The sequence below is a fragment of the Cupressus sempervirens genome, chromosome 4 (assembly GCF_028749045.1).
Source record: "Cupressus sempervirens isolate cs-2001-9-10 chromosome 4, ASM2874904v1, whole genome shotgun sequence".
Lineage (NCBI taxonomy): Eukaryota > Viridiplantae > Streptophyta > Pinopsida > Cupressales > Cupressaceae > Cupressus > Cupressus sempervirens.
The window spans coordinates 236104769-236124982 of record NC_143121.1 but is presented as its reverse complement, the minus strand read 5'-3'; the positions used below and the strand labels follow the sequence as shown (position 1 = coordinate 236124982).

Genomic DNA, 20214 nt, shown 5'->3' with positions numbered 1-20214 from the left:
CAGATAAAACTTTGCATATATCGCTTTCACAAAAGTTCACTCACTCCGCTTACACAATGTTACACAAAACAGCACACTTCTTATCGCAAGAAATCCTTTGCATAAATACCATGCCTTTACACAAATTACTGCTGGGTCGGCTAAGACCACAATTCACTTTTCCAAGTTAGAGTAAACATCTAGGATGTCGGCCCTAATTGGACAAGTAATTGTTTTGCAACCAAAACAATTCTTTCCTTCAATTTTGTTGTCTTGCTTCATCAAAACACGCTTATCTCTATTTCGTACAGTCCGTACAAACTTCCAAGGTTATACATGTCATCATCAACATGTATACTATCTCCATGTAACTTCGCTTGTCATAATATGACGTCTACAACATGTTATAAAAAAAACAATACACTGATGTAAACCAAAATCTATACTTAGACAATTTTCTGATTACCAAACACTAAGTATCTTTATTTCCGAAGTTTCATGTCAACATGTACATCATGTGTTGCCATTAATGACAACAAATACATATCACTATTAGCCAATTGATAACATAGGGTTCATGTGATCCTACACAATCAAAAAGATTTTCCTTCAATAAATTTTAATTTTCTTATGATTTTTCTATGCATTCCAGGTTTTCCCTTCATTTTGGCTTCAATATGGGCCTGCCTTCTCTGATTTTGTTCTCTTGATATGATTCGTGGAACTTACAAACTTTGTTGAGGTCTCTGTAAAGGCGTTTCAGGCATATTTTCTTAGTTCCAGGTGTTTATTCCTATTGTTAGAGTTTTAGGTGACTCTACAATACCCCCAAAATCAAATGAAAGACAAAGATAACTTTCACGAGAGATTGGCAAGATAATTGCATTGAGATGCAAGAATGATATTATTGATAATAAACATCAATAGATTACATAGACATTCCTGGACATTATTTAAATGTACATAATAGGCTTCCTTATATAGGAAAGGCGATAAGACACAAAGGTAAGGAGAAGATAACCTATCACCTACACAAGGTGGAATCACGTCCACCAAAGGTGGATCATCCTCCATTATGCAATGAAGTATGTGCAATGATGAGGATGATAATGTGATATGTGCACTAAAGGTATATTGAGCTAACAACTATCACCGCTTAGAGTGAATTTCTCCTACACAATGTGCTTAATTGAGGTGCAGACTCCTAGTTGTCTCGATGACAAACTACTATGCAATGCATTATCCTAAGTAAGATTAACTATGTGTAATTAGTGAGTATTTAATTACACCAACACCCCCCTTAAGCACAACTTAGGGGAATGCACTTAAACTCCCAATGCAAGATGGGTCTTGACTACTAGGCCATTTTACGTACCCATGTACAATATTCAATGCAATATATGAAATGCAATCTCTCATATAGTGGAGAAGAGAGAAAACTTCATGGGAAAAACCCTCCTTTAAAAATAGTGATGAAAACACACAATGTATGGATGGATGGAGTACTCAAGACCGCCAAGAACTACATATATCATGTATATAAAAAGAATGATCCCCCCATTGGAAGGATGACAAGAGACATGATATCCCCCCATAATGAAGAAACTCCAGTGTTGATGAAGTGAATCAAAACTCCAATGTTGATGAAGTGTACTAAAACTCCAATGTTGATGAAGTGCACCTACAAACAAAAGAGAATCCAATGCGTACAAGCAACATATCTCCCATTAGGAAGAAATAAATATATCAAATGATGAAAAAGCCAATCCATGTGAAAATGGAAGAATGCGGAAGGTCTCCAAGTAAGAATTTCTAAAGATTGAAAAGGTATCTCCAAGCTCATAGACTACATCACAACATCGAGCTGACCTAGGAGATGTGACAAACCAAGTGAAGTTGAAGAGTTAGGAAATCCAATCTCCAAAGAAGGTGAAGAAGTATCTCCAACTATGATGTTGTCATCAAAGAGTAGCGAAACACCTTGAAATGTCTCCCAAATCAGCAATCTAAAACTCCATAAATAATGGATCCAATATCTAGCAAATAGGAATCCCAATCAAGAAGACAAATAGCTAGCTCTTGAAATGAATATTTTGAGCCACCAACAAGAGATGAATGTGTGATCTCAACTAGAGAAGTAGGATTAGTAGGAGTCACTGATCATCCTTGCTCTCAATATATGCAAATTCTTCAGTCTCCTCCAATGTATAATCATCAAAGGGAATATTATTTGCATCATCAAGTGGAATAAGGCAATTTGAAGCAAGATCATTTGGGAATACAGGAACGCGTGGATCTCTGAAAATCTCCCAAATAATTGTCCAAAGTTCCAAACTGTGTGGACATTGAATACCTCTCATTTTGGGGTAGATGTCATTAACTATGTATTGAATATTCTCTTTTGCATTGTAGTTTATCATTATTTTCTGGACTAAAAACTAAGCATGGTATCAGAGCCAGGTTTAGATAATAGCAATCTAGAAGTGTGAATTTGTGTTGCTGTGAGAAAATATTAGTTCACCTTTGGTGGTCGTGTTTGATTCTATTCACAATAAGATGACTCTTTCATTTTTGTGCTCCTATGAGATTTCTATGCATGGGTTCTCATCAAAGGTTAGTGGAAGGATGCTACTTTAATGACAGTTTTGTCGTGACTAATGTCAGTATTGTTCTAAGTTGCATGATGGAGGAGAAGGAAGAGGCCAATTCTTTTTTGAAACATTTTTCAATTCATATGCATCATATTGGAATGGTCATGAGTAACCAATCATATTCAAATCTCCTTCACCTAGGCAAAGGTATGGGCAATCTCAATCAAGGTGTTAAAGTTTTGTGAGATCACCCATACCTGAGTTGGTATTTTCAGCCTTGTCAAGATATATATGTTGATCGTGGTCTTCTTCTCTTTTGTTCGAGCACTTGTTTGGATGTCAATCAAAATCCTCGGTTTTCTAATTTTTTTGTATCACTAAGTAGAAAAGACTTCCAAGTTCATGTTGCAGTTCATTTCTTATGGCCTGGTATTGTCGAGTGGTGTAGAATCACCTTTATTATCTATTGCTGCCCAATTATATGTAACGGTGTCGAGCTAGAAGCTTTATCTGAGTTCTCTGTATAAATGCCTTCGACAGTTCTCGTCTATATTTAATTCCTTCTATATTCATCTTTGTAATTGCTATGAATATGATGACATGGCACCTTTGAAGATGACTTGGCATCATGGACATGTCGTCTAGTCATTATTAGCTTTCGTCGATTCATATTATGTAGATGTTGGTGGTTCAAGTATTGCAATCATTAGATCATACTAAGAGAATGTCGTCGGGATTTTGTAATTGCTCCCTATTTTGTCCTTTGTATCGGAGAATTTTGTGTGTCTTCAGAACATAGCAATTGATGAATTTTGTATTGTGCGTGAAGATGTGAGCATGATATATTAACGCAGCCCCTCAGGAGGAAGACACATGAATTTGATGTAAGAGCATCTTGGGTTAATGAGCAATCTTGCATCAAACAAAAATATTTCTTATTTTTTGTGCCATTCTGCTGTTCGCGAAGTAGCCATTGTTCCTTTTGGTTTCAAGTTGAGCGCAATTGACATCATGTCGAGGACCTATTCTAGATCTTTGCCCTATGTGCACATTCTGATCTTTCATATTCTTCGAGTTTTGTGTCATTCTTTGCGATCTCTGTTTTTTGCAGCTTTCATCAAGCAAGGCATGGTGTTTATGTTCGCACAGTTTCCAATGATGACATGGCATCTTGCGTAGTTGGGAGCTGACTCCTAACTCTTGTGCGTGCGATCTTGTGTCGTCCTTTTCTTGGGTTCTGATTTACTCTTCCAAAAATGAACCAATAATGTAATGTGACTAGCCGACTTGTGGCATCACTGGCTATATAAAAAGCTTGGTTAGATGTAGGAAAGATAGATCAGTAGTAGTAGACGATAGAAGATGCGAGCTAAGACTCTAAATTGTAATTATTACTCTGTATAAGGCCGCAACCCGAAAGGCCTCACAGTCAAGCATGTTGTTGTCTTTATATGCAAAGATAAATAATTACACCTAATAAAAGGTTGTGTATGGCCTCTTGTTCCTTGTTGTGTATTTGATTAAGTTTTCGTGTGTAACTCTTAGCAAGGGTAGCTTGGAGTTTCTCCTTGAGATACCTTAGCATTGCGTCAGGTGGCATCAAAGCAGAGTTCGTTCTTGAGGCTTGGATCGTGGAGAACCTTGTTGGATTTGGTTGTAGGGTGGCAGATTAAAAATCTGACCTATAACTTACGATCTTGCAGGAACTATTCCCCTTCTTTTCTATCTTGTCTGGCTAAGTTAGAAAAATCTATTGTTGAGGTTTCCAATGCTTATATTAGGAAATTTAAGGGGAATCATATTTTTTTCATTGTGGGATAACCTTATCTCTAAAAATTGGGAGGGACTTGTCTTTCCTTCTCTATCTTTCCCTCTTTAACCTAAAGATAGACTGCAATCTAGATCCCACATCAAATGGACTCCACCTCAAGAAGGTTATGTCAAACTTAATTTTGATGGTTCCTCGAAAGTTAATCCAAGCAAATCTGGCATTGATTTAATTTTGTGTAATAGTTGTTGTGGTGCTATTTGCTTTTACAGCTTTTCCCATTCCTCTGGGGACTAATATTATGGCAGAATCTTGTTCTTTACTGCACGGTCTGACTACTACTAAACGTTTAAACATTAAATCCCTTCATGTTGAGGGTGATTCTTTTGTGGTTATCAATGCATGTATGAATAGACGTTCCTACTCACGGCAAATACATTGTGTACTCATGCAGATCTGATTGTTACTTGATTCATTTAGTGAATGTTGCCTAACCCATGTTTATAGAGAAGGAAATTGTATAGCGGATTCACTGGTAATTATGGGTGCTGAGAATTGTTTCCTACGTTTCCCCTCTCCAAACGTCTCCCCTCTCTCCCATCCAACTATTTTCAATCCAATTAATTCCGAGGTTTGTGTATAATTGGCTATTTATCCCTTGTGCGCTATTTCCCTCACTCTCTACCGAACTCAGTTCTTTTTTGCCCAGCATTAATTTGGTGGCTCTACCGATCCTGAAGTGGGCTTCTTTTAAAACATATGTGGCACGTATATTTGCACTTGTCTTTTTCTTACTTAGTACTACTACAGAGCCCCCATCTTTTGCCACTTATTGTACTCCATATTTGATGAACCTTTATGGAGAATTTCTTGCATGTGTTATCATAATTACTTTAGTCTCAAGCACTTCCTTTTGGCTTATCAATTAATTGTTTTTGCAGGCTAGCAAGGATTGCTTATCAATTTCCAAGGATTTCTTCTGCTTGTACTCGTGTGGGTTATCTATCAAATTTCTTTAAGAGTTAATCGTTACTCATGCTTCGTACTATGACGAATGATGGATTTAATTGCTTACTCATTGCTAATAGTGGGTGGATGTTTTTCAACACGAGTGTTTTTTCTTCCTACATTCAAACTGTCTATTTATACCCTACTTATGTTTATCTATTTTGGTATCATTATTTCTACTTCTGGTATATGCCCTTTGTTTGTTATTAGTTATGGTTGTTTCCAGGTATGCAAATGAATTTCATCCTTTTAACCTTAGAGTGTTGCTATCGCCCGCTGATCTTGAGCTCCCATTTGAAGGAGTAATCACAAATGATATGTTGGCTGCTATGTTTTTCATCCACTGCCCTAAATGTTGAAAGGTGCATCCAGCGAGTTATTGGGGAATCAATTCTCACACTGCATTTCAAAAGGGTTATCTTCCCTTCTCAAATTGTGTCGATTTTTTTTCTAACTTTCTTGACTTGTCTCAATCCTAGTCACTGTTATTTCATGTTGCTAACTGGGTTTTGCTGCCCCAATTTTTACATTGTGATAATTTACTCCTAGTTGTACAAAGTTATCATTTGTGGTAGGGGGAGGCATTTGTTGGGGGAATTTTCTATGGCATTTTTTGTGCAATTCTAATAAGTTTGTCATAATGCTAGCAGCAATTAAAGATTGCCTTGCCTCTTCTAGCATTGTGTCTCTGGACATTGCCCTCAACAGAATTCTTTTTGAGGCTGGGTATCAGGGTAAGGCCTTTGCCAAAGCATAGGCTACACTGGGATTATTAGCTCACTCACATGCGGTTGTTCTGGCCAACACCTTCCCATGCTCGACAGCATCTTCTGTTGGCGGTATTGCTTCTTCCAATACACCATGTGATCTACAGGGTGACTCTATGAGACCCTCAATTCCTTGTGAGGGTGAGTCTTCATCTTCCCTTGCACAAACGATGGACGGTGCTATTCTTGATTCCTTCATTCAAAATGAAGCAAATAGGTTATGGAGCTTGTTGTTCCTTGCTCCACCTACTCAACTTGGGGATGATGGTCTGCAAGCTAGCTCCTAATGCTTATGTGCCCTACTTGCAGTTTTGCTTTTTTGGTATTAATAATCTGATGCAGGATTGCCATACTCCCTTTTGGCAGTTGCATATATGTTCCCTTTGGGCGGCATTCTAAATTTGATAACTTCGGCTCTGGTTTTTCTGCATCCTACTTGGTCAATCTAACGCTCCGCTCGCACTGCTCTTCGGCTCCATTGGTTCACTGTCAGGGGATTTTAGTGCTTGGATGCTATGGCTCGACTATTTTGTTTTGGCCTCACATCTCTTTGTTTGGTCCGGGCTTTACTACTTCCCACATGACTCGAATTGGATGTATGAGTTTTTTGGTTGCTAGCAAGGCAATTGCTCGAGATGGATCTTTTGGTTGACAGAGTGGCATATGTTCACGATGGGTCTTCTTTGTTGTTTTAGGGGTCTTTTTTTGTTGAGGGTTGTGGTTATCATGAATGTCTTCAATGTATTGGGTTTTGGGATCTTGTTATCTAATGGCTCCTTAGCAGTTCTAATCTGTAATGGTTTATTAATAGCCTTGGATGGGGGGATGGGTTTTTTAGGTATCTAGGTATGTTTACTCATTTTAGGGCCGAAGTGGAGGTTTTCTTACGAGTTCTTTCCTCCATGAATCTATTTTTTGAACCTGAAAAAAATGTAATTGAATTTTATAAATAATATATAAATATTTAAGTTTTGCCAAGAAAAAAATGGTACTCTCGTGGACAAACTCCTCAATTTATCGAGCTCTGCTTTGCCAAGTTATACTACAACTACGTGTGAACTGGTGCAATCTTCAAGGGTTATGCTGAAAGACTTTCAAACCACCAAATACACCATCATAAAGAACAATGTATGTGAATGATAGAAGTTAAACATATGCATAAAATGGGTTCAGGCTAACTTTGCATGACGATTTAGAATCACTAAAATGTCAAAAGTATGAACCAAAGGAATCCATCAATACACCATCATATTCTTGATTGCAATCGCAACACTTTAACTAAGGTAACTTAATCTAAATGAGGGAATTAAAGAGAACAAGCAAGCACGCACTAAGACACATTAAATATTCACCGAGCTCCAATGAAAACTCTATTATCTCAATAGCTCATAGCAACAATCCTCCCTTTACAAATGAGGAGTGAGGCCTTTATATAGGTTCTCGATTACAACAGATGGCCCAGATGATCACAACAACCGATGGCCTAGATCATGCCACATCAGCCCTAATTAGGGTTAGGGCAAAGCAAAGGAATCTACATTAATGCAATAAGAAATCCACAACCATATTGTGTAATAAATTCCCACTATGCATGCTTGCATAAAAAGAGAGTGGGGTGCAATAAATATCCACTACGCATGCCCATTCCTCAATAAATGATCAATCTTCCTTGAATAGATTATTCTTGATTTCATTCCCAGAATGCATAGAAGTCTGACTTAGAGATCTCAACTCATCAGTAAAGATAACCGGGTGCCACAAAATCATGATGGAGGACACAAGCTTGATTCCTTTCTAATTGCATCATTTCTTAACTAAGATCCAACTTTGACTGACTTTTCTGAAAATCTCTCCTTGAACATCCCATCTTTCATGTACCTACTCAAAAAATTTATCTCCCTGTAATGGATTGGAATCCATTGTTGATGATTTTGTCTCTTTAGAATTTCCTCATATTGAACTTCCTTCACTATGTTCTTGGATTTTTGGATTTGAACTTTGATCTTTGAAAATTGAATTCTTGGGACTAGATTACTTGCTACCTAGATGTCTTTGATGTTGGTACTAGAATTTTGAATTTGAGCATCTTTCTTGAGTTTCTAGAACTAGAGCTTTGTCCTCTTATCTCCTTTAATGCTTTAAATTCACTGTTACAGCTTTTCTTATGTTTTTGAAGAATTACCCCTTTTTGTTTATCATCATCAATCATTATTCTAGTCATGGTTGCACACTTGAAGAGGGGGACATTATAGATCTAGAGGAGAAGCATTCCTGATGATGGATCATGTAGTATGATCCGAAACATTGATGATAAAAAAACATTACACAATCAAATCCAAAAATTGGAAGTGTTGTCTTTCTTGAGTTTCTAGAACTAGAGCTTTCTCATCTTATCTCCTTTAATGCTTTAAATTCACTGTTACAGCTTTTCTTATGTTTTTGAAGAACTCCTTTTTGTTTATCATCATCAATCATTATTCTAGTCATGGGTGCACACTTGAAGAGGGGGACATTATAGATCTGGAGGAGAAGCATCCCTAATGATGGATCATGTAGTATGATCTGAAACATTGATGATAAAAAAACATTACACAATCAAATCTAGAAATTGAAAGTGCATTAGCATGGATTGTGGAAATCTAATAGATCTCAAGATTGCTCTTGCTGCTCAAGATATACGTTCTAAGAAAAGCTTCAAGAAACTTGAAGATTACTTAAGCAATATCAGAAAGTTGTTGTCAATATTAGATCTTTGAAGTGTTTGAAAGAAGAATATAATCTGAGAGGTTCCCAATTGCCATTGTACGGCTTCCCAATTGCCACCGTACAGCTTCCCAATTGCCTCCATACGGCCACTATTTCCCACTGTATGGCCTTCATTCTACGTGTTTGTACGGCCATACCATTGTTTGATACTGATACCACCATACGGATCTGTTTTTCCCTTCCAATTCAATCTCGTACATCCTCCTAGCCTGTGCATTTTGTTCATTTTCGTACGGCTATTATGGGGTTTCTATAACTTGTTTAGTTTGAAGCTAGTCAGAACATTACAGTGGTATCAGAGTGCTTCAATCCTGCCAACCTATGGACAGTGAATGAAAGTTTATAGCCGGAAGAGGACACATCCCGTTGATCAAATGGTTGATGAATGAGAACCGACCGCTGCCGAACTTGTGGCACTTCTGAGGGAACTTGCCAGGAATCAAGCACAAATCACTGATATGCAGCGACTCGTGGAAGAAACTCTCAAGAAGTTGGCGGAGAACAAAATATCCGGAGAACAAAATGGTCACAACACGGACTCGGTGTCGGGTAAAACAAACCCTCAGCCAGCATGCTCTCGACCTTCCTTGCCAACTTTTCCACCACGTACGGAGGCAGAACATGGAGGGAGACAACCAACCTTCAAAGAGATGAGAGAAGACTGGAAGAATGCAAACTTTGAAGAAGATATATCTTACAAAGATTACGCAAATCTGAGAATGAGATATTCGGGAGGAGGAAACAGAGGATACTCTAACAATGATCTTAGAAGAAAGTTGAGTAAGGTAAATTTGTCTCCATTTGACGGATGAGGTTCCATATCTACGCAAGCATGGGTAATGAAAGCCGATACCTACTTCCAGCTGAATCCTATGCCAAAAGAAGAAGAAATCAAATTTTTCGCGTTGCACTTGGAGGGAGTTGCGCATGAATAGTGGCACCACGGCACCATCACATTAGGGCATGATCAAATAATTATTTATGCAGAATTCACAAAGAGATTGATAGAACGATTTGATGGTAAAGATCCAGAGCTCAATTTCAAGGATTTGGCGCAACTGAGACAAACTAGATCGGTAGATCAATTCATTGTAGAATTTCAAAAACTCTCTGTTTTGGTCATGGGCATTTCTGAAAGAAGGCGGGTAGTGCTCTTCATGGATGGACTAACAGAACCTTTGAAAGGTTGGGTGAAGGGGTTCAATACTGCCACCTTGTCGGAAGCAATCAATAAAGCACAGAGTATGGCATCATCATCGGTGTCATTATCCTCTCGAAGTTACATTCTAAACCGCCGACGCTTCCGAGGGACAAACCTCCGCCCAAGAAGCCATCATTGGATGAAGCTACCAGACAGGAACTCCGAAGGAAGAAATTGTGTTTCAATTGCAAGGGATCTTGGGAGCCTAGCCACTAATGCCTCCGGAAGGGGAAGATCCATTACATTGAGGTCGTATCTAATGATGAGGACAAACAGGAAGAAATGTCGGTCGAAGATAACCAACCCCACAATGACACCAACATGGTCAGTTTAAACCGTGCGGAGAGAATTGCCACTTTGGTACAACGCAGAGGAACCATTTCCTTGGTCAGCAGCCCGAGGTGCACAATTTTTCGTGTACGGGGTACCCTTCAAGGACAAAGGGTTACAGTGATGATGGATAGCGAAGCTACTCTAAATTTCATAAACTCATCCTCAATAAAACGAAGAAGTCTCCCTATGGAAGTGCACGCAGGCTTTAAGGTCAAGGTAGCCGGAGGGACTTTCCTGCCCTGCACGCACCTTGTTCCTTAGCTGAGTATCACAATGGCGAATCACACGGTGACTGAGGACTTCTTCATAGTGGACCTGATTGACATGGAAGTTATTTTTGGCATACAGTGGATGGAGACCCTTGATGAATACACTCAAAATTTCAAACAGATGGACTTCACTTTTATGGTTGACGAGAAGGTTGTCCTCCAAGGAATGGCAAATGAAGGTCCGAAGGAAGTTTTTGCGCATCAGATGGAGGCAATCTTTCGGCACGATGACGTGGCGTGGGCTACGCATTGTTTTATCTTGGCGGAACCTATAAAGAGGAGTCAAACACCTCCACATGATGATGAACTTCAGGATATTTAAATAGACATGATAAAGTTTTCATGGATATTCCTCCTGGCATACCACCTCATCGAGGGTTTGAACACACTATCAAGTTGGAATCAGGAGCAAACCCAGTCATAATCACACCGTACTGCCACCCTAAGAAATTCAAAGATGAGATCGAAAGGAAGATTCAGGAATTGCTAGAAAGAGGATGGATCTATCCGAGTTCTAGCCCATTCGCATCATCTGTGGTGTTGGTCAAAAAGAAGGACAGGACGATGCGCATGTGTGTGAACTACCACGCGTTGAACAAAAAAACGATAAAGAACAGATATCCCATTCCAAGGATAGATGAACTGCTGGATGAACTGCATGGTGCGATCTACTCTTCAAAAATAGATCTTCGTTTCAGATACCATCAGATCCACATGAGGGAAGAAGATGTGGAGAAAACGGCTTTTCGTTGTCACTACGAACATTATGAGTTTCTGGTCATGCCGTTCGGATTGACCAATGCAACTGCTACATTCAGTCATGCATGAACCACATCTTCAACAAGCAATTGTGTAAGTATTTTGGTATTCTTTGATGATCTTCTTATTTATAGCAGGACATGGGAGGAGCACCTGAAGCATCTGAATGAAGTTCTAAGTATCATGGAGGAACAATCCTTGTTCGCCAAGCAGTCCAAATGTGAATTTGGTGTGACAGAAATATTGTACTTGGGGCATGTTGTCAGTAAATACAGAGTTCAAGTGCTTCAGGAGAAGATTCAGGCTATCCTTGACTGGCCTCCCCCAAAATCACTCACGGATTTGCGAGGGTTCTTCAGACTGTGCAGTTACTACAAGAGGTTCGTTAAAGGATTCTCTCAGCTCAACGGACCTTTAACGGATCTGACGAAGAAGGGGTCGTTCTAGTCGAACGAAAAGGCACAGCTCACCTTTGATAAGCTAAAAGAGGCCATGAGCACTTGTCCCGTACTTGCCCTACTTGATTTCACTTGACCGTTCATTTTGGAGTACGACGCGTCCAAGGAAGGCATTGGAGTGGTACTGATGCAAGATAGACACCCCATCGCTTATGAGAGCGGGAAGCTTAAACTAGCAGAATGCCTATATTCCATCTACAACAAAGAAATGTTGGCCATTGTACATGCACTAACCAAGTTTCGGCAATATCTGGTAGGTGCCAAGTTTGTTGTCCGTACGGATCACAACAGTCTGAGATATTTTCTGGAGCAACGAGACTTGAACGAACGGCAACAAAAATGGGTAAGCAAAGTTCAAGCTTTTGATTTTGACATTGAGTATGTGAAAGGGAAGAACAATGTAGTTGCAGATGCCTTCTCTAGGAAACCCACCATCTGCTCACTAGACCAAATTTCAGCTGACTGGAAGGCACATCTGTTAGTCGAATATTCCAAGAATACATTTGCCTATGAAATAATGGATGGCCACACTCATGATGATTGGTACAGAGTGGTGGATGACATCATCTACTATAAAGACCGGATATACCTGGTGCCAGAATCCAAATTGAAGCAGAAAATTTTGAAGGAAGTACACGACTCACCTCTGGCTGGACACCCAAGTTTCCTCAAAACTTACAGAAGTCTTCAGGAGAGGTTTTCATGGAAAGGACTTAAAGGGGAAGTGTTGCAGTATGTAAGAGAGTGTACAGTCTGCCAACAGAACAAGTCCAAACATACTCTTCCTGTCGGGTTGCTACAACCTTTGCCAATTCTTGAACATAAGTGGAAAAGTATATCAATGGACTTCATAACAGGTCTTCCCAAGGTGAACGGAAAGGATTGTATCTTTGTGGTGGTTGACAGATTGACAAAGTATGCACATTTCTTCGCCATCCCCTCGGACCTTCAGGTTGCACAAGTTGTCGATCTATTTTTTAGAAAAATCTTTCATCTGCACAGGTTACCCCGAAACATCGTCAATGATCGGGATGGATGATTCATTAGTATCTTCTAGAGCGAACTGTTTCGGATGGCAGGGACAGAATTATCACCAAGTACGAGTTAACACCTGCAAACGGATGGACAAACCGAGATTGCGAACAAATGGCTCGAAGGCTACCTTCGGAACTACGTCTTGACACAACAATGAGCGTGGGCAAAATGGATCCATCTAGGGGAATATTGCTACAATACCACGTATCACATGTCTATTGGGATGGCACCATTCATAGCTATGTACGATTACGAACCCCTCTCCTTCATCGACACAGTCCTGGGTGATAGTCGCGCTCCAAGGGCGAGGGATTGGCTTCAAGAGGGACAAGACATACTGAGGTGCCTGAAAGAAAACCTACATCGGGCACAAAATCAACAGAAGATGTACACCAACAGACACCGGATAGAGAGGAGTTTCGAAGTGAGGGATCTAGTCTATCTCCAGCTCCAGCCATACCGACAGTCTTCATTAAAGGGAATACGAAAGGAAAAATTGAAGCCACAATTTTATGGTCCTTATTGCGTGGTCTGTCGCGTTGGTGAAGTAGCGTACGAATTGGAACTTCTAGAGGGGAGCTACATTCATAATGTCTTCCATGTTTCTTGCCTGAAGAAAGCCATAAGGCAAAACGTCACAGTTGCTACCGACCTTCCCCCACTCAATGAAGAAGGAAAGCTCATTTTGGAACCTGTCGAGATCCTCAAAGTACGTGAAAAGACCCTATGGAACCGCACTGTGAAGGAATACTTGGTATGTTGGCGCACCTATTGTTGGATGACGCAACGTGGGAAGGCGAGCACATTCTCTAGCACCCTGCATTGCATTTGCTTGAGGACAAGTAAACTTTGGGACAGGAGGACTGTAATGTTCCCATTATAAAATAAATAATAGATTAAACTTTTGTAACGGGCCGATTGATTTAATGTGTCTCGGACCCATTTTTTTTTTTGTCTTCGAAGTCTGTGTCGCCGTCGGCTATCTTTGTACACCCTTAGAAGGGTTTCCCGACAGGTATTTAAGCACGGCTTGTAGGAAGTTTGTAGGTATGCTTTGGAATATATTTCTCTGTACTACAAATTCCTGTTGGAGTTCTCTGTAATTCGCCATTTAGGAAGTGAAAGATCTTCCCTATTTGGCTCGTGCGGTTTCAGTGGGATTCAGCCCTCACCCTATCCCGTTGTTGCATGTAATACCTTGTTCAGATTTGGCAAATCGAAACAGTATCTTCTGGAAATTATTATTCGCATTTGAGTCTCTATTATTATGTGGATTTGTCAACATTTTCTGTGTTTGTGTATAAACAAGATTGTGTTTCGTATCAATCTCAGATACCTAACTGTGTGTGTTCTCCCGTGCTGCTCACTGCTCTGTAATATCCTGGGCCGGATATTTCCTAGTTTCTCTATGAACAATATGTCCTGAACCCAATTTCGTGTTTCCCCCCCTTTTTAAGTGACCCTTAGAGTATGAATTTGGTTAACAAATAACCAAACAATATGGATGAAAGATAATATTCCAGAAAGATACTTGTTCAAACTCATTAAATAACACCTTCAGGAAAATACCCGCATGCAGATGAAAATATGAGCAGCATAGTAAACCCAAACTTTCACCACTAAATTTGTCTTCCAAAATGATATTAAAGATGCAAGCATAAGAAAATACATCACAAATCGAAGCATTGAACCAGCAACCTAACAAAACGGTAGCATGTTTGCCTTATACAAAAACAGAATAATATCCAGTAACTTCCAACAATTCTTAAGACGTTATTGTATTATACAACAGCAATACAATAACCAACACTAAAAATCCAATCTTAAACACAGATTATTACAGTCAGATTGGAAAACTAAAGAGAAGAACCTGTAAGCACAACTGAGACACCTGAAGTGATATCTCCCCTGACAATGGGTTTTCGTCCACTGTCTGCCGGCACGAGGGGCTACGTCCTCACACTGGCTGAAAGCTAAAGCTTTCTGAAAACTCTCACAAGAGAGAACTGGAAATCTGAATAATAAATCAAGCATATCCGACGATGAGCCATTTTCTCCTTTTAAAACACTAACCAAGACTCTTCACCTCCTTTCTGGTTACGTCTTATTCCCTGGTGGCTCTTCAACTTCTCCAAAGCATTTCGTCTTGTTCCTCCTTGTCCCTTTGTCCTTAATATAACATTAAATCAACCCCTTTTAATATTTTGAGCCCAAGTCTCAAAGTCAATTTAATATTGCATGAAATAAAATTTCAATATTTTCTAATGTTCCAAAGGGAACATTACATCCTCATCTGAAGGGTCTCCCATTCTGGCAACGTCTCTCACTCTCCTACGCATTCTCCCCTCCATCCGTACTTGGCCTACACTCCACGCTTTGCCTTTCCCTGACGCCATACGGCCCATATTAGGTACGGCCATCACCCATCCTTCACTGTACTACACTTTATCCTGTCGTACGGCTAGCTACCTTCCTCGTACGGACTTCTAACTCAGGCATAAGGCTTCACACCCACCGTACCACCCCCTGTTTCCTTGCACCACCTACACATTTCATTGTCCTGTCACCAGTGTATACCGTATGACATCCATCTTCATTGTAAGTCCTGGAAATCACCACCGTACGGCCTAACTAGTTTGCACCGTACGCCTTCGCAATTGCCACCATACGCCTTCCCAATTTCCCACTATACGACCTTCATTCTAAGTGTTTGTACGGCCATACCATTGTTTGATACTGATACCACCGTATGGATTTGTTTTTCCCTTCCAATTCAATCTCGTACATCCTCCTAGCCTGTGCATTTTGTTCATTTCCGTATGGCTATTATGGGGTTTCTGTAACTCGTTTAGTTTGAAGCTAGTCAGAACATTACACAGTTGCATGGACAACCATGCATAAGATGTTTTTTTGGGTGTCATTTTATCATGTCATCCATTCCTAAGGATGTTGTGGAGTCATGGATGCACATTCAGCTGTACTTGAATATGTCACTCGGTTTTTTGTGAGAATCTTCAGTTTGTGTGTGGTTGCATTCATTTAGCAAGAGGCTGTATTATTGTGTATGGTCATCTGTTCAAGCAATTTGTTTGTGTGCCTACATAGCTCTTGATGTCCTTACAACAATCTGTTGCAACTATCATGCATTTATGAAAGGGATTTTATAGTGGCTAAAAGCTCTCAACAGATTTCTCAAGTTATGGTTGTTTAATGTCTAAACTATGAAAGTGAAGTAACGTTCGTCCGAATTTGTGTGAGTGCTTAGAAATGGCTAGAGGTGCCAGCACACATAGAAGTGCTAACTCAGTTTTGTAAATCAATTCATTTCTAACCATGCCTTGATGCAAAGAGATTAACCACAGCATTGGAACCCTGTGATGTTGCTTTAGAAGCTATACATACGTGTTGTGAACAAGCCAACAGGTGGATTTTGAGGAAGATTAGATGATAAGTATTATTCTAATTTTACAATGTTAGTGTTAGAACTTTTATAGGAAAAATTATATTGACCCCATGAGCATTACATTGGCTATAGACCACAAAGTGATAAGTATTTATGATTATATCTCGTGGGTATTGATTATAAATAGTGATTGCTTTTAGCATTGATAGTTATGAGTTATTAATATCTCTCATGATTGCAGGGTGCAACAAAGAAGTAATGAGATGAATGTTGCTTTAGCTTCAAAGGGAAGTTATGTATAGAAGAAGATGTCTAAACCCTTGCAAGTTTATGTGATTGAAAACAATTGGAATCAGCTATCTTATTTTGGGAATCAAAGTTGTACTTATTGAGAGGGTCTCTGTTAAGAGAAAAATCTCAGTTATTAATACATTCTTCTTTGGGAGAGGTCTGAGGTGAAAGCCCTCATTCCACCCTCTGTGAGTAGGTATAGTGGACCACCCTCTACGAGAAGGCGTGGTGGAAATGCATTCTTCTCTAGGAGAAGTTTGAGATGAAAGCCCTTGTTCCAGCCTCTACAAGTAGGTACAGTGGACCACCCTCTATTGGTAGGCATGGTGGAAATGAATTCTTCTCTAGAAGAAGTTTGAGGTGAAAGCCCTCATTCCACCCTCTACAAGTAGGTATGGTGGACCACCCTCTACTGATAGGCATGGTGGAAATGTATTTTTCTCTGGGAGAAGTTTTAAACATTTGTTCCACCCTCTGCAAGTAGGTATGGTGAAAGTCATGTGTACGACTCCATGACTCTAATTTTATGTTCCTATGAAGTGACTATGATCAATTATGTTATGCTGAGATAACATGTGATGAGAATATATCATTGACTTCTTTTGTTGCAACTATTGTCCCTGCCTCATTAAAGATCTCTCTCTAGCTAAGAAGGAGTGTTGAAGATGGTAGCTGCGATAGAGATCGTTATGTCTGATCTTATGAAATGGAAATATGTTTGTTATGACCATTATGGTCATTTACAGCTGAAAGAGACATTTGTGGTATTATTTAAATTAATATTATATAAAAAGACACACGTCAAACATCATGTGAAGAGGCATTCGTAGGGAAATATGAAGTGTTGAATATTTGGAAATGTGAAGTTTTGTGTATTTGAAATTTGAAGAGACCTTCATATGTAAGTTGAAGAGTCTAAATGCAATCTATTTATGTGATTGCTTGGTATATTCTAAAACAATCAAGTGAAAGCCTTGTACTTGAACATTTCTTTATGAATAAAAGTCATATTTGCTGGTGTGGCTGGTTTTTCCCTCTAGTTGGAGGGTTTTCCCAGGATAAATGTCTTGAGTCCTTGTGTATTGTATATTCTCTTCTGTATTGCTGTTTATCATTATTTTTTGGGCTAAAACATAACAAGTGTGAATTCATCAGGAACTATTGACCTGATCATTGTAATTCAAACTATTCCTATAGTGAGTTAAATTCTCGCCATGGTTTTTCCCATCTTGGGGTAGTCCAAGTAAATCTGGTCTATATGTGTTATTACTGATTTACGTTTCATAATTTCTTTCAAGTTAGTTACTCCCGCTAAAGCATAGAATACGGTAATTTGGATTGAAGTTTTGATTGGTGACCAGACTGATTCACTCCGACACCCCCCTCCCTCCCTCAGTCCTGCCGTGTGTCCAGCAGCTCCAAATTCAAATCTTCAAGGGGTCTAATAATTTGTTCATAATAAATTAAATATTATATCGGTGGGTGTGAACTGTGATGCACTCTCAATGAACAGGGCTAAGTTAAACTTCTCCATATATTTGACAGAAGAAATGCTCATGGTCGTGACTTTAAGACAATTACAATTACAATGAAGACAATATAACAAAGAGTTCCATTCAAAATATAACAATTACAATGAAGACAATAAGTCCTACAGGCAACTCTGCAAAATTTAGAGTCTTAAACCCAACTCCGCCAAATGAACATCCTTCAATTTTAACCGCTAACTAAAATATGGCAATCAATAACACCTAAAAATTATGAGAAAATAAATGATGCAGTTCCTTGGCTATTGAATTACAAAAACAATAAAATCATTCTGTACCGAATTCTCAAAAATTAACAGAAAATCCTTACATTCTTAAACGAAAAACAAAACATCATCTTCAAAAATTGAAATCTAAATCCTCAGTTTTCAATTTCAAAATATTAAACAACTGATTTAATAACAAAACAAGTTATTGTTGTCAGAGACTATGTAACAGATTGAAAAAACTTGGTAGTACTAACAGTGCAAATTTTTTATTTTTTTTATTCTGTAATTCATCTCAATATTTTAATAGGAAATTCTGAAATTTCTACCGAAAATCCTTAAATTCATGTTACCTGACTACTAAACCAATTTGTGCCAACAATCCCGAAAAGTAAACCCAATTCAACGGCTGTGAATAAAAACCCTTCTCCGATAACCTGATATTTATTCAACCTTTTTATTCAAAAAAAAGAAAAACGGACAAATTATATTACCTTTTGGGAGGGAAACATCTTCCTTGGCCTTCCCCACAATCTCCATTGAACTGGAGAATTGCGTCTCTTTCTCGGCCTTACACAAAACACGAAGGAAAATTTCTATTCGCTAGAACTCGCCAGCTTCTTTACCATAAAATTGCATTTACGGATTCTTACCGCATTCGTCATTGGAAAAACAACGGCTGCAAATGAAATTAAATAGGATTTCAAATTTGTTAAGCCATGTTACAATTTGAAGAATGGTGTTCTTAATATTATCATTATTATTATTATTATTATCATGTGATACGGTTTTACGACAGAAAAGTTAACACGAGCTAGTATTTTTATTACTGTTGGATTGTCGGAGGCGATCTTATCTAGGCAACGTTGTTATATTTTCCTTTTGGAGGGTTTATTTACACTTTTTATTTGCAAGATAAGATTGGACAATTCAAAGGGACTACCTCATGTTTTAAGCACTATTTTGTTGTTGTTATATGTTGTGTTGTTGAATGTGCGATTGTGTTGCTCCTTTGTCTTCCTAATCTTGTGGCTTCGGTTTGGGTGATGTAAATGGTATGTTCTTAATTTGTAAGTATAATGTATTTTTTTAATATATATTATTTGGTGTTTATTTGGTGTAAAGTGAATTATTTATGGTTATTGTGGTCAAGATAACTGATCTAGTTTATTTTGCAAAAATATGTTTGATTTGTAACAAAGGTCTTTTGTATATAATTGTATTCATTTTATTTTTCTAAGTGGTGTATTCTTAGTCATAAAATTTTTTTTTTCATTTGATTGTATTCTGGTCAGCAAATGGTAGTCATTACTATGCCTAATACCATGTGCTCTACTTATGAGTATTTTGGATCATGTGCATCACAGTGTTGAATTAGTGTATTCATGCAAAAAAAGTGATAGTTTTTTCATGCCTTGAAGTTTTATTCACTTCTTCCTAATATGGGTGTAAAATGTCCCTTGTGCACCATTTTGTATTCTATCATTCATAGTTCCACATGGATGACATATATTCAAATTAAATTCACAAATGATTTGTTAAGAAGTAAAGTCCACAAATAGTTGAGAGGGGAGTGAATCATATGTGAACAAATATAATTACATTCAAACTTATAAATCCGATCTCCGATAACTAAAATAATGATGCAAAATAACAAGAAACCATAGACCATAACACAATGATTTGTTGAATATGGAAACTCTTGATCAGAGGGAAAAGATGTTACCCACAAGATAATGTACTGATATATATATTCATTGTAAAAGGATGTGACCCTAATTGGAGTCAAATACAACTCATTTAGTACAGTAGTCCTTGTTAAAGGATAGATCC

At 38.5% G+C, this 20214-nt stretch overlaps 1 protein-coding gene across 1 annotated transcript in view; it reads right to left on the bottom strand.

The window, feature by feature from the left end:
- The window catches only part of LOC149560882 (protein Dr1 homolog), a 145726-nt gene extending 126422 nt beyond the window's left edge, over positions 1–19304 (bottom strand). The window contains exon 1 of the mRNA XM_089824868.1: positions 18876–19304. Coding sequence (XP_089680994.1) covers positions 18876–18921 — 46 coding nt within the window. The 5' untranslated portion in view covers positions 18922–19304. The remainder of the gene's footprint in view (positions 1–18875) is intronic.
- Positions 19305–20214: the final 910 nt, after the last annotated feature.